The 15,508-nt window shown below is 43.1% G+C and overlaps 1 protein-coding gene across 1 annotated transcript in view; it reads right to left on the bottom strand.

Moving 5' to 3' along the window:
- The window catches only part of itga11a (integrin, alpha 11a), a 138,670-nt gene that overhangs the window by 13,044 nt on the left and 110,118 nt on the right, over positions 1-15,508 (bottom strand). The window contains exons 22-26 of the mRNA XM_078530067.1: positions 15,012-15,088; positions 10,119-10,208; positions 8,008-8,098; positions 2,886-2,999; positions 1,276-1,380 (exon numbers count right to left, since the gene is read on the bottom strand). Of these exons, the coding sequence (XP_078386193.1) occupies positions 1,276-1,380; positions 2,886-2,999; positions 8,008-8,098; positions 10,119-10,208; positions 15,012-15,088 (477 nt within the window). The remainder of the gene's footprint in view (positions 1-1,275; positions 1,381-2,885; positions 3,000-8,007; positions 8,099-10,118; positions 10,209-15,011; positions 15,089-15,508) is intronic.

The raw sequence follows: 15,508 nt of genomic DNA, 5'->3' as shown, positions 1-15,508 counted from the left end.
CTTAGCAAGAGAATTTCACTGCTTACACTCGAATTATTGCTTAACACCCCCTCCATGGTGCAGAATTGTGGAGAGTGGTTTATGCTGAGGCATTGTATGGTCGCTCACAGACTATTGGTTATAATTAAAGGTTTCTGTCCCAGTTTGTCCCTGTCCCTGTTTGGATTGCTCACTGGAGTGAAGGATCCCTATATCATTATAGGATATACGTTAGCAAATTAGAAGGTCAAAGGGCAGACAGATGGAAAATTTAACACGAAAAAGGGCAATAGATTCATTCAGTAAGTTACCAGTGAACGTCATTAGAGGGGGAATGGAGGGAGAAACAGCCAGCAGGAGTGGATTCAAGATGCAATTAATTGTGTTCCTGGTGAGACAAATGACCAAAGGATATGGTGAGGAGGTGCGACTGATAAATCAAGAAGTGTTTGGCAGCAGGGCACATGCAGGGTTACGAGGAGAAGGTAGGGGATTGGGACTAGGTGCGTTACTCATTCAGATAGCTGGTGCAGACATGACGGGCTGAATGGCTTCCTTCTGTGCTGTAACAATTCTGTTTCTGACTGCTCATAAATTCCTTTCCTTGAAAATTCTTATTCTTGAAAAATTCTTGAAAATGCTGATATCATCCTGTGGGATAACATTTTATCAGGATTATCGCCTGTGTTAAAGAGGTGGAGGGAGGAATTTCAGATGAATGTATTAAGCATTCCTAGACTACAACAACAATTATACTTACACAGCACCACTAATGTAGCAAAACATGCAAAGATGCTTCCGAGGAGAGCTATCAGACAGAATATTCCAGAATGAAATGTCACACCCTGTGCTCTATTCTGTTGCTATCTTCCAGGTCCTTGTCTATCATTAATTAACTGTTCTCATTGAGGGCTTCAGTAGGGGTCATTTCAACTGTCCTCAGCACCCATGGGTGGGATGTTGGCCAGTGCTCCTGACCCCTGTTGGAGGGCGGGTTGTGTTGGCATGAGGTTGTAAGGGTGGGATGACACTGGGAGAAAACGCTAGTAATAGGCATGTGGGCGATGGCTGGAGGGCAAGGATGGGGACCCCCAGCAAGGGTCAGTGCCTCCGGGAGAGGAGTTGGAGTGTGGGGAAAGGAAATACAAGACAGAAGGATTAGAAAAGAAATTGTTTGCAGAATGTTCCTCTTTATGAATAGATGAAAGACCCTGGCTGAGATCAAAGGCTCCGACTTCAAACAGCTTCTTATTCACATTAAAGTTCTGATTTCACGAAACAACAAAGCCTTGTTACCAGCTTCTCATAGTGTCTCAGATCTTCTGCGAAAACTGCTCCTATGGGAGGCTGCCACTGCTGCGCTTCTGAGTGACCGGTCACACTGCACTGGATCCCGTCTTTCTGCAAAGCATCGGACACAGCAGCAACGTAAATACATAAAGGAGTGCGAGTGTCAAATCACTGTCATCGCCAGTAATAACAATCCATTGTATAGCGGCAAAGTCATTCAGGTTGGAGAGGTTGACCCATCGAGTGCTACAGTTAAGAGGTTTAGAAGAGATGAGGGAAGCACGTTTGAGGCTCTGAGGAGGTGTTTTAATAGCAGGCAGAGAAGTGGAGGTGAACAGAAAGAGGAGACCAGGGAATGGGTCACAAATGGCTGAGGGAAATCCGTACAGATGGGAAGCTAGATGAGTACACAAGAGAGAAAGGAATAGGAAGATATGCTGATAGGATCGGATATAGTAAGATGGAGGAGATTTAGGTGCAGCATTAATACCAACATAGATCTGATGGGCCAAATGACCTGTTTCTATGTTTTAAATCCTGTGTAGACAGAATGCCATAATACATAGGAGCAGAAATTAGGCCATTTGGCCTATCGAGTCTGCTCCGCCAAGGCTAATGCCAGTCTTTTTTTAACTTCCTGAACCCAAACTGTTGTCAGAAACAGAAGCAGGGTCACCTTCTGCTTATAGGAGTTACTAGGAAGCTCCTGAACAGTTTTTGTGCCATTGGCTATTGTCAACTGGGTTGAGAACATCTCAACCTGGTTCACACACAACCAATCACGGCTCACCAGCCTGGGCAAGGTTTGAACATGAGGTGAAAAGGCAGGACACACTGCACCACCCAGTGAAAACAGTTTGCAAAATACTCGGTTTAGGAAGTGGATTGTCACCAAGATTCCTCCTCCTGGTCAGTAGTTAATGATTCAGTTGGGTATAGGGATGTCAGTTGAGAACAGGGCTGTGAGACTGTGAGGCCCCAGTTGTTGAATGACATGCTGACACTCACTGCTCAGATTGAAATAATAGCCAGTGGGTCTATTATTCTCAGAGGAAGTGTACCACATTGAATCAATCCCTTCAGGAAACAAGGAGCAGAATTGGCAAGAAAAATAAAAATAAAGCTTTAACACTATCAACACATAAGAATGTTGAATCTTAATGCAGGACACTGGCAGATAAAATGTAAAACACATCACATTAAAGGAGGAATATATCATCTGAATAACATTTATAGAAGAGAGTGTCACTATCAGGATCTCTCTCCTAGAAAGGGCATTTAACCATCGGCACCAGCCTCATTCACAGAAACGGCTCAGGACAGACCCATTGGGCTGAAAGGCCTTTTTCTTTGCTGTAAATATTAGGTCACGATCAGGACCATACTCACGGAGCAAGTCTCATCACCAGGAAGCCTATTCTCCCCTCTCAGTGTGTTACCATCAAGACCCCAAACTTTGAAAGGAGTGCTACCATCAGCATCATTCCCATAGATGGAATGTCACTAGTGCGACCCATCTTATAGAGAGTGAGTGTCACCATTAGGGCCCCTCTCATTGTTGTACTGTCACTCTCAGGAACCCCTTTGGGCTCAGCACCTCTGCTTTTTGTACTCACCGGACTGGTGGAGTTGTTGGTCAGGACCAAGAGGAGGTTGTTGCCTTTGGTCAGTGTTGGAATGGTCACTTTGACCAGCAAGTGGCCAACAGTGAATTGCCCCAGATTCTGAAGCTGCAATTAAACCGAGATGAAAACATGAAAGGTTATAGAAACAGGAAGCGGCCAATAAGCTCAATAAGCTCATCCAATTTTCATTGACAAACCCACCTTCTCACTTATTCAAAAATACATCGCCCAGTCTCTTAAATCCATCTTCTCTTTCCTAATCTGGGGCAATCGTACCAATTGTATCTCTTTCAGTGGCAACAAGGCTGAGAGCAGCTATCCCCTTATAGATTGAGCATTGACCCTGGGCTACCCCTAGTCTATATAACCTAGTATGAGAGTATTTTTGAGGCTATACTCCAACTTGGCTTCGTTTGCAACATTCTTATATTGGAGTTGGAAGATTTATAGGTTCATGCCCCACAGGTGAGCCTGTGCTCTGAGGGTGTGTCACTTTTACCTGTGGGTGTAAAGAATCCCATGAGTACTACGCTGAAGAATAGCAGAGACTAAAAACAGATTAAGGATTCATTTGTATTTTTGTAGGATCTCACTATTGCTATTGGTTGCTGCTTTTCCATGGTGCATAACATGGACTGGATGGGCCGAACAACCTCCTTCTGAACCGTAATGAATCTACATGGTTTTGCAGTGCTTTCGCACCTCCTGAGGGTGTGATAATTTGCTATACCCTTCCATCAATATACCTGAGCACAACCCTTCTCTAGGACAACTAGGGATGGGAAATAAATGTTGGCCTTACCAGCAAAGACCTATGAATGAATAAAAAAACATAGCCTAGGCTAATGCTCCAGTGCAGTAATGAAGGAGTGCTGCACTGTCTGAGGTGCCGTCTTCTGGCTGAGATGTTAAACAGAGGCCCATCTGCCCTCTCAGATGCACACCAAAGATCCCATGGCACGATTTTGAAGAAGAGCAGGGGAATTCTTCCTGGTATCCCGACCAATATTTATCCCTTAACTAACACCACAAACGCAGGTTATCTGGTCATTACCATTTTGCTGTTTGCGGGAGTTGGCGGCCATGTTTCCTACATTACAACAGTGATTACACTTTAAAAGTACTTCATTGGGCTCTTGGTCCTTTGGGGTGACCTGAGGTTGTGAAAGGTGTTAATAGAATGCAAGTCCTACCTTTATGTTAATCAGCCACTGAGGAAGTCCATGCATTCAGAACATTAATAGGTGCAGTGTTGAATGAGGATTACAGAACAAATTTGACAGTAAATCTGTACTTTGACCCAAGTTATCTGAGTACAATCTTTGCGGAACTTTGAGTTTATGGGCAGCACCTGGTTTGAATTCATTAAATCCCATTCATGTACCAGTTGTCTCCAGCTGCCCCCTACTATATCTTATTTAACCCATAAAGAAATATTTAATTACAATGATTAAGAAATAAATTTGACTTTTAAAGTTTCATATTCTGAAGATAAAAATATGAAAGTTGATCTGAAGGGCATGTTAATACCAGATGGAATCTTTAGACTCCAGAATCCATTCCAATCTCTGTAGTCCCCCTTTCTAATGTTTCCATCAAAGCAGCAGAGAGGACTTTGCCAGAATTTCCATGCAGGCTCCTTGGGATATAGTGTGGAAATTCCATTCTAGTTCCTTAGGGATATGCTGCCAGAATTTCTGGAAAGGGACACTTTGTTGGAAATTCCATACAGATTCCTCAACATGTATTGTCTGTGTTTCCATACAGGTTGCTCAGGATACTGTGCCAGGATTAACTCACACAAACCCTGGCTGGAATCTCCATACAGATTCTCTGGTATAACACTGCCACAGACATGGGTTAAGACTTCCTGGGGCCCTGGACACTAATTATACCTGGGGCTCCCCTGCACCACCTGCCTCCACCCTCTCATGTTAAAATGCAAGTGTGCAGTACAATATGTAAAGAAAGAGGTCTGTTGAATATTTACACATTGTGTGAATAATAGAGCAAATTGTATCACAATGCATTACGCTGATCTAGCAGGTGTCTGCAGTTTCTCTGCTAAACAGTAGAGATCCAAAGAGACTTGGAGGGTCTAGATGCACAGATTATTAAAATGTCATGAACAGGTACAGAAAATATCCAAAAAGGATATGGAATACTGGCCTTTATACTCAGAGCACCAGAATACAAGGGGCTCGAGGTCCTGCTTCAGCTACACAAAGTCCTGGTTAGACCACACCAGGAGCCACTGTGAGCAGTTCTGGATAGTAACACCTTAGGAAAGGTATAATGACCTTGGAGGGAGTAGACTCATCAAAATATTATCTGGACTTCAAGAGTTAAGTTACGAGGGGAGAGGAAACAAACTAGGGTTGTATTCCCTGGCATCTAGATGGTTAAGGGGTGATTTGATTGAAATTTCCAGGATTTAAAGGGAACAGATAGGGTCGACAGAGAGAAACTGTTTTCGTTCGTTGACAGGAAAGGACTAAAGGACATAGGCCCAGAATTTCCATTCCACGGGTGGGGGTCGTCATACCCCAGAGGTACCCCAGATCCGCTGGGAGACCCCCGGAAGACTCTATGCAAGGACTGAGAAGGAATTTCCCGGAAAGTTGAAAATTCCAATAGGCAATTACCTTGCACTTGGAATTATCCGGTACAGCGATTTAAATCAGGGACTTCGGATGGTTCCGACTCTTTTAGCAGAATAGTTACCCAGGAAAAGTTAGAAGGATTAAAACCATTTCTAACTCCTGGGTAACTATAGTACAGACTGTACCCCATCCCCTTGACCACCCTCTGGACCTCCCCCTCCCTCCCCCAACTCCTGACCACCCTCTCCACCCCTCCCCTCACTACCCTCCCGGCCCTCCAATTACTCTTCCCACCCTTGACTACCCCAACCCCTTGACTATCCTCCTGAAGCCCCCCCCACTCCTGACTACACTTCCACACCCCCAACTACCCTCCGCACACCACACCCCTCGGCTACCCTCCTAACACCTCCCTCCCCGACCACCCGACCATGACCCCAAAGAGGGTGGCCCAACCACCCTAACCCCTGACCCACAGACTAAGGTAAGTAAAAAGGAGAGGAGTGGCAATCTGACGGTGATTACCAATCCACAGAAGTTCTGGCCCATAGTCTAAAGATTAGAGTCAGGCCTTTCAAGAGTGAAATTAGGAAACATATCTTCATACAAAGGGCAGTGAAATTTACAACTTTCTCCCATAAATGGCAATTGATTTTCGATTAATTGTTCATTTTAAAATTTGAGATTGATAGGTTTTTATTTGCTAAAGATATTAAGGGATATGGGGCAATTGTGGGTATGGAGCTAGGTCACAAGTCAGTCATGATCTAATTGAATGACAGAACAACCTCGAGGGGCTAAATGGCCTCCTCCTGTTCTTATTGTGCTCAGTTTTAGAGGCTGCGTCCTGGACCTGTGTGTTAGAAACTTCTGACAGTGCAGTGACTAACCCTTATAAACTCACAACCACGCAGATAGCAATCTATTCCCCTTTGCAGCTCCAACCTTCTGTAAAAGTTCCACTTCTTGCACACAAGGCTCCCACAGTTGGTTTAGTAGAGTTAATTATTAAGACAGTGTCTAAGGCTAAATTCATCAATCCCGTGTCTACCTGAAGAGAGCATGAACTATTGAATTGCAACTACTGTGCTATCTGTAGCCTTCCCTCTAAACTGGATTTCCTTTACTTGCTACCCCTATTAGCACCAAAAGGAACTGATGAATTTGCTTTATTGTCTCCAACCTCTGTCACAGGCTCCCTCTCTCCTTGATAATGGCCAGTGCTTTCATGATCTCTGCTACCTTGATCCTTCTTAGCTGGAAGCAGCCCGTCCAACAAACTCTTCCGCTGCCTCCATTCTCAGGTGTTGAGACCATCTCAACACCTCAACAACAATCCTTTGCCTGGGTCTCCAACTTGTGGAACTCCTTCAGAGGGCAGCTAGGAGTCAACAGTGTTGGTGTGGGACTGGAGTCACATAAAGGCCAGGCCAGGTACGAATAGGATTCCTTCCCTAAAGGGTATCATTGAACCAGTTGGACTTCAAGACAATCTAACAGCTTCATTGTCAATTGACTGATACTGGCTGTTTATTGACAGCTTTTTTTGTAACAATTCAAATTCTCAAACTACCCAAGGAAAGATTTGAACTCACATTCCCTGAATTATTAGACCAGGCCCTGATTACTAATCCAGTAATGTAACCACTAAGCTACAGTACCCAGAGTCATAATCTCTTCTTGCAAACGGTTTACTTGCAAAAGTCTGGAAATAAGGTGGTTTTATTGGAATATAAATCAGATCAGGAAGATCCCGGATACGATCCCCAATTTGGGCTGTTTGGTCTCAGTTCCCTCGGGCCCAGGCTGATGCTTCTCCTCCTGATCATTGTCGAATGATTCCTGCTAGAATTTGCACATGTGAGATAAAAAAGGACCTGCATTTATATAGCACTTTTCATGACACCAGATATCTCAAAACGCTTTACAGACAATGAAGTGCTTTTTCAAGTGCAGTCATTGTTAATGTAGAAAATGCAGCAGCCAATTTGCACACAGCAAACTCCCACAAACAGCAATGTGTCAATGACCAGATGATCATTTTTGTGATGGTGATTGAGGGATGAATATTGGCCTGAGGATACCATGGAGAACTTCCCTGCTCTTCTTCAAAAGAGTTCCATGGGATCTCTTACATCCACCTGAGCAGGCAGATCAGGCCTTGGTTTAACATCTCACCTGAACGACAGCATCTCCCATAGTGCAGCACTCCCGCTTACCACACTGGAGTGTCAGCTGCGATTGTTGCAATCAAGCCCTAGAGTGAGAACAAAGAACCTTATAACTTAGAGGTGAGTGTGCTACCCACTGAGCCATGGCTGAATGTATGGACGTATGTGACAAGACCTGACTTGAATGTGATGCTGTCACCATTGCATACTTGGATGACTGTCACTGGCATGAGCTTCTGGCACCAGTGGAACTACACTTCAGCCTTCCGGGGAGCACGGGATGCAAATGCAGAGAGGAACAATCTGGCAATAAGAAAAAATAAACAGAAAGGACCTTACCTTAAATGTGAAGTTAAATGGAGGATCGAGACCTCCGTTTGCCTCCAGCTCATCGACTGATTTCAAGTCGTAACGTTCAGGACTGGAATCCCTGTCACAATGAAGTCAGATCATTAAATATGCCAGCTGAAACTCTTCTCAAAGTACAGGAAGAATCACACACCATGCTTAGAAAACTGAAAATCAAGAAACTGGGTCAATAATTTAATAATCGCAGAAGCTTCACTCTCAATTTCAAATCCAGCTCTTTGGATCTGCTCCTTCTACCAATCAAATCCAGTTCTTTGGATCTACTCCTTCTGCCAATCAAATCCAACTCTTTGGATCTACTCCTTCTACCAATCAAATATAGTTCTTTGGATCTACTCCTTCTGCCAATCAAATCCAACTCTTTGGATCTACTCCTTCTACCAATCAAATCCAGTTCTTTGGATCTACTCCTTCTAATCAAATCCAGTTCTTTGGATCTACTCCTTCTGCCAATCAAATCCAACTCTTTGGATCTACTCCTTCTACCAATCAAATCCAGTTCTTTGGATCTACTCCTTCTAATCAAATCCAGTTCTTTGGATCTACTCCTTCTGCCAATCAATTCCAACTCTTTGGATCTACTCCTTCTACCAATCAAATCCAACTCTTTGGATCTACTCCTTCAACCAATCAAATCCAGCTCTTTGGATCTACTCCTTCTGCCAATCAAATCCAACTCTTTAGATCTACTCCCTCTACCAATCAAATCCAACTCTTTGGTACTTCTAGCAATCAGATACAAAATATTGTATCCACCCCTTCCACCAATCAGATACAGCTCATTGGGATTTTGTTCTAGCCTGTTTCTTTCAGTTTATTTTTTGGGGCTCGAATCTTCCGAGCAGCAGTAATGATGGCCGGATTCTGCTGCACTCGAAAATTCTTCCGACCCGATGTTGCTGCGCATTTCTACCGGGGTCTTCTGAGCCCGGCTTTCTCAGAAGTCGGCAGCCTAGCGTCTATCAGGCGTGCAGTAGAATCGTGGGAAGACAAAAAAAACACCCTCTTTTTACAGCTCTGGCTGCCATGTGGTAAGTTTAAAGGTCCAGTTTGAATGTTAGTGAACATGCGAGCAAATGGGTGAGTGAATGGGTAGGTGGTGAGGTGGGTAAGCAGGTATGTTGGTGGGGTAGGTGGGTGAGGTAGATAGGTGGGTGAGTGGGTACAGGGTATTTGGGTGAGATGGGTATGTGGGTGAGGTAGGTAAGGAGGTATGTGGGTGAGTGGGTAGTTGGGTGTGGGGGTAGTCAGGCCAGGGGGTAGCCAGGTAGCCGGAATGGTAGTTGGGGGGGGTTGGGGGAGGGGCAGTTGAGTCAGGTTGGAGGGGGTTGGGTCCAGTCAGGGGGTAGTCAGGGGTCAGGTGGGTAGTTGAGGGGTCATTTGCGTAGTTACCCAAATGTTAGACTAGGTGTTTTTTTTGCCTACAATTTCCTATGTAACAATTCAGGTAAGTACTAGGGAACTGCCCCATGTCTCTGACTCCAACTCAGAGTTGGAGATATTTGTGGAGGGTCCTGGGGAGCAAGGGGATTGCCCATTGGAAGTTGGAACTTCCTGGGCAATTCCCTTGGAGGTTCATGCTTAAGGACTTCTGCAGGGCCCTGGCACATATCTTCTGTCATACGCCTCATGAAAAAACTGGACATGGGCATTTACAATGGAAAATAGTTGACACAAAACTGTGGCAAAAACGTCACTACAGGAAGTAAATTTTTGTGTACAGAAGTTATGCATAATCCCATAATTTAAAATAAATTATAGACTTGCCTTGGTTTATAACAACAACAACAACTTGTGTTTTAAGTAGCGCCTTTAACACAGAAAAAGACTCCAAGGTCCAGCACAGGCAAAAATGGATGTCACACCAAAGAAGGAGATATTAGGATGGGTGGCTAAAATGTTAATCGAAGGAAGATGATAAAGGAGGAGAAGGAGTTGGAGATAGAGGCAGAGAGGGAATTCTAGAGTTTAGGGCCGAGGCAACCAGTAGCAGCTAATTTGGCGTATTGAGTGATCAGTTAAAGAAGCTGACCTGTCCTATTAGAGTATTTAGAATGAAGAAAGGTGAAAACTCCCTGTACCTTGTCAGGAGGAGATCTGCTTCATATTGCACAGGAACATACAGATGATAGGTGTTGTCATGAAGCGTTTCTTCTGCTTCTTCACTGTCACTGAATGAGATAAATATGTATAAATATATGTTGGATAACCGTGGACAACCTGCCTAATTCCTGTCATAGTAAAACCCAACAGAGGTTCATGGTACAATAAGCATTTAAATAGGAATACATAGGATATATAGCACAGAACAGGTCCATTTGGCCCAGCCAGTCTATGCTGGTGTTTAAGCTTTTTTGGATCCTCCTCCCATCTTTCCTCATCCAAATCTATCATCGTATCCGGCTATTCCCTTCTCCTGCATATATTTATCTAGCCTCCCCTTACAAAACATCCATACTATTCACTTCCAATGCTCCCCCTGCAACTCTCTGGCCTTAACATTGACTTTAACAACTTCAGGCCTCAACTTTAGCTCTCATTTTCTCTCTGGCAGGATGTACTAGTGATGTGGGATGGGTGTCTGGATATTTCTTTGGATGGGGTAAAGGAGTGAGTTGTTGATTGTTGGAGTGCAGACTATCACTTCAGAACAGCGTGCTGAAGAGCTGTTCAAGCCTTTGCTGTCATCCTGCCCTTTCCATCTCCCAGGCTCCTGTTACTATGGCCTTTTCAAGGCCACAGTCACAATTGATGCCTTGGTCAAGTGCCACTCTTGGCAATGCTGCAAGGTGTTGCACCATGACAGGTCACAGGGTTCTCACTCCAGGCAGTGGGTCCAATTTCAACCACACCAACGTGGAGGCAGTGCCACAATGTCAAGCCGAAGGCAAGATCACGGACCTTTTCATTTGCCATCAGGAAGCTGGGATAACTCTGCCTTCTAATATCAGTCTTTGTTTCACAGCAAAGCAGCATTAAATCCAGGTTTAGTCCCCTTCCCACAGCTAGAGAAAGGGAAAAAGAATGACTTGCATTGCTAAGGAGCCTCTCAAGATTTCAGGCCGTCCCAGAGCACTTATAGCCAATGAACTACTTTTTGAAGTGTAGTCACTGTTGTGAAGAAATGCTGAAGCCAATATACGCACAAGTCACCATAAACAGCAATGTGCAAATGACCAGATAATCTGTCTGTGATGTTGGTTGAAGGATAACTATTGGCTAGGAAAAAAGGCAGATCTCTCCTGCTCTTCTTTGAAATAGTGCTATAGGATTTTTTACATCCAGTTGAAGATAAGACCTCAGTTTAACATATCATTTGAAAGACAACACATATGAACATATGAACTAGGAGCAGGAGTACACCACTCGGCCCTCCTACTTCGCTATTCAATAAGCTCATGGCTGACCTGATTGTAACCTCCTGCCTGCCCCTGATAAGCTTTCACCCACTTGTTAAGCAAGAAACTATCTAGATCTGCTATTATGACACTGCCGATGGTAAAGGCTGAGTTGTTCAAATCCCAGAGGGAAACTTGAAACAACTGATATAATCTATTTTTGCAATTTGTAATTTCGAGATGCAACTTTGAATTCAGTAGGAATAAGACCACCGAGTCTCGTGGTTTTTATATAAAACTAAATTAAACATTTATTAATTTAGCAACAAATTAAACACATTCACATGGCTACAGATTAGTACTATAATAACTTTTTAACAAGTCCCCAAATTAATCACCCCCAAGTAAATCTCCACTAAGGCAACGGTAACCCATAAATGTTGAATAGACACTAGGCAAAGCACATTTGACCTTATGAATTCCAAATGAGGTTTCTTTGCAAGTTGGTTGGAGGTGTCCAGGCTGGCTAGGTCTTAAGTACCTCTACCTTACACACACAAACTTCTTTCTTTATATACCTAGCTTTCCCTTTGAATGTAAATTTTCCATTGTATCACTAGGTCTTTTGAACTTCAGCTCTTCTAATGATAAAACTTGTTTCATAGCACCAATTTTATTAGTAAGCTGAAAAAATAAACACATTGTTTGGCTTCTTCTAGCTAGGTGCAAGATTTTACCCCAAGTCTTGAATGGGTTTATTCAACAAATGCAAATGAACACTTTATCTTACTCTTCTCCTTACTGTTCACCCAATTAACATCTTAAAACCACTATACATCAAAGCACCCAGACTAGCTAGTTTTAATCCAATAAAGACACACAAACACACACCTGGACACAGACTCCACTAGAATTCTATTTTAAAATATAATTTCCAATAACATTATACACATTAATATCTTTTCATGACACTGCCTTAAAAATATTCAAAGACCCTGTTTCCAATGCCTTTTGAGGAAGAGAGTTCCAAAGACTCATCACCCTCTGAGAGAAAACATTTCTCCTCATCTCTGTCTTAAATGAGTGACCCCTTATTTTTAAACAGTGACCCCTAGTTCTAGATTCTCCCACAAGAGGAAACATCCTCTCCACATCCACTCTGTCAAGACTCCTCAGGATCCTAAAGATTTCTGTGGCCTCTTACTCTTCTAAACTCCAGTGGGTACAAGCCTAACCTGTCCAACCTTTCCTCATAAGACAACCCACCCATTCCTGATATTAGTCTAGTAAACCTTCTCTCAACTGCTTCTAAAGCATTTACATCTTTCCTTAAATAAGGAGACCAATACTGTACACAGTACTCCAGATGTGGTCTCACCAGTGCCCTGTATGACTGAAGCATAACTTCCCTACGTTTTATTCAATTTCCCTCACAATAAACGATAATATCCTATTAGCTTTCCTAATTACTTGCTGTACCTGCATATTAACCTTTTGTGATTCATACACTTGGACACCCAGGTCCCTCTGAATCTCAGAGGTCTGCAATCTATCATCATTTAGATGCTTTTTTATTCTTCCTGTCAAAATGGACAATTTCAGATTTGCCCACATTGTACTGCATTTGGTCATTGCCCATTTGCTTAACCTGTCTATGTCACTTTGTAGCCTCCTTACGTCCTCTTCACAACTTACTTTCCTGCCTACCTTTGTGTCATCAGCACATTTAGCAACAATACCGTCTGTCCCATCATCCAAGTCATTTATATAAATTATAAAAAGTTGAGGCCCCAACACTGATCCCTGTAGCACACCATTTGTTACATCTTGCCAACCAGAAAAAGACCCATTTATGGCTACCCTCTGTTTCCTGTTAGCTAGCCAACCTTCTATCCATGCCAATATATTACCCCCTACCCCATGAGCTTTTATTTTCCACAATAACCTTTGATGTGGCACCTTATCAAATGCCTTCTGGAAATCTAAGTACAATACATCCACTGGTTCTCCTTTATTCACAGCACATATGCCTTCTTCAAAGAACTCCAATAAATTGATTAAACATGATTTCCCTTTTACAAAACCATGTTCACTTTGCCTGATTGCCTTAAACTTTTCTAAGTGCCCTGCTATAACATCTTTAATAATAGCTTCTAACATTTCCCCTATAATAGATATTAAGCTAACTGGCCTGTAGTTTCCTGCTTTCTGTCTCCCTCCCTTTTTGAATAAAGTTACATTTGCTATTTTCCAATCTATTGGAATCTTCCCCGAATCTAGGGAATTTTGGAAAATGAAAACCAACTCATTAACTATTCCACTAGCCACCTCTTTTATGACCCTAGGATGAAATCCATCAGGTCCTGGGGATTTATCAGCCCACAGCTCCAGCAATTTGCTGAATATCACTTCCCTGGTGATTGTAATTTTCTTCAGTTCCTCCGTCCCTTCTATTTCCTGAGCTACAGTTATTTCTCAAATGTTACTTTTATCCTTTATAGTGAAGACTGAAGCAAAATACTTGTTCAATTCATCTCCTTACTTTCCATTGTTAATTCCCCAGACTCACTTTGTTTAAATATCTATAGAAACTCTTACTTTCTGTCTTTATATTTCCAGCTAGCTTACTCTCATACTCTAATTTTTCCTCTTTTTATTAATCGTTTTGCACCTTCAATATTGCAGCCTTCCCTTGGTATTGCACTGGATTATGTGCTCAAGTCTCTAGTGTGAGACTTGAATCCACAACCCTGTGACTCAAAGGCAAGAGTGTTATCTACTGAGCCACAGCATTCAAGCATGTGATGGAATGCTCTCCATCTGCCTGGACGAGTGCAGCTGCAACAACACTCAGAGCAGCCCACTTTATAGACACCCCATCCAACACCTAAAACATTCACTCCCTCCACCACTGATGCACAGTGGCAGCAGCGTGTACCATCTACAAAATGCACTGCAGCAATTCGCCAAGACTCCTTCGACAGCACCTCCCAAACACTCGACCTCGGCCACCTAGAAGGACAAGGGCAGCAGAAGCATGGGAACACCACCACCTTCAAGTTCCCTTCCAAGTCAGACACCATCCTGACTTGGAAATATATTGGCGTTCCTTCACTGTCGCTGGGTCAAAATCCTGGAACTCCCTTCCTAACAGCACCGTGGGCGTACCCACACCACGTGGACTGCAGCGGTTCAAGAAGGTGGCTCACCACCACCTTCTCAAGGGGAATAAGGGAATACGAGGTGGATAATAAATGCTGGCCTAGCCAGGGATGTCCACATACTTTAAATGAATAAAATAAAATAAAATGACAGGTCATGAATGGAGACACAAATGGGGCAGTCTGCCAAAGGCCACCACAGGCAAAGAGGAAGCAGATTGTTGATTTGAACTAGTATCTGCCAAATACTTCAGAGTATGTGTGTTTATGTGCGTGTGCGTATATGGACCAGGACTGTAACTGACATACACAGGCCAAGGAATACTAGATGCTGATGTTCAAATATTCCTGAAGTGTACATAATATTGGACAGTTATACAAGGATTCCATCAAATTGCATTTATACAAAGTGGAGGCTTTCTTTAAAATGTTAGTATTATTATTAGTTTTAATTTTATTTTTGAGAGTGTATTACCTGCTGGCAGTCAGGCTTATATCCACATTGTCCAGGAAGATGAAGCGGCTGAACTCAAACTCCATTCGAAAAGCCACCTAAGGAGATCAGAAAAATATCAGCAATTGGCAAAAACATAAAGCTAGCCAGTAGCAGTGATTCAACACACCAGACCCGTCAATCTCCCATAACTTTCAAACAAAGAACATTGGCACATTAATCTGGCATGAGCAGAAACCAGGCCGTCTCAGCTGCCCCTGCCTCTCCGCATTCTTTTCACTGTGTTATAAATCTTCCCTCGCCACAGTTTCCAAAAGTAACTTTTTTTTTTTGTTTAGTTTTCGGAAAGATCGGGTTGAATCATTAACTTTAAAGACCAGGAACAATCTATGGCAGCAGCACAGCTGATGCCTATTCTATGTAAGAGCCAGAACAGTCTGATGTAGCTATGGGCTCCACGGCTGATTTGACTGAACTTTGGCACTCATTACAGATCCCATTGCCACGCAGTTACATTC

Source organism: Cetorhinus maximus, chromosome 26, assembly GCF_964194155.1.
Source record: "Cetorhinus maximus chromosome 26, sCetMax3.hap1.1, whole genome shotgun sequence".
Classification (NCBI taxonomy): domain Eukaryota; kingdom Metazoa; phylum Chordata; class Chondrichthyes; order Lamniformes; family Cetorhinidae; genus Cetorhinus; species Cetorhinus maximus.
The sequence above is the reverse complement of the archived record's forward strand: the minus strand, read 5'-3'. Positions and strand labels throughout refer to the sequence as shown.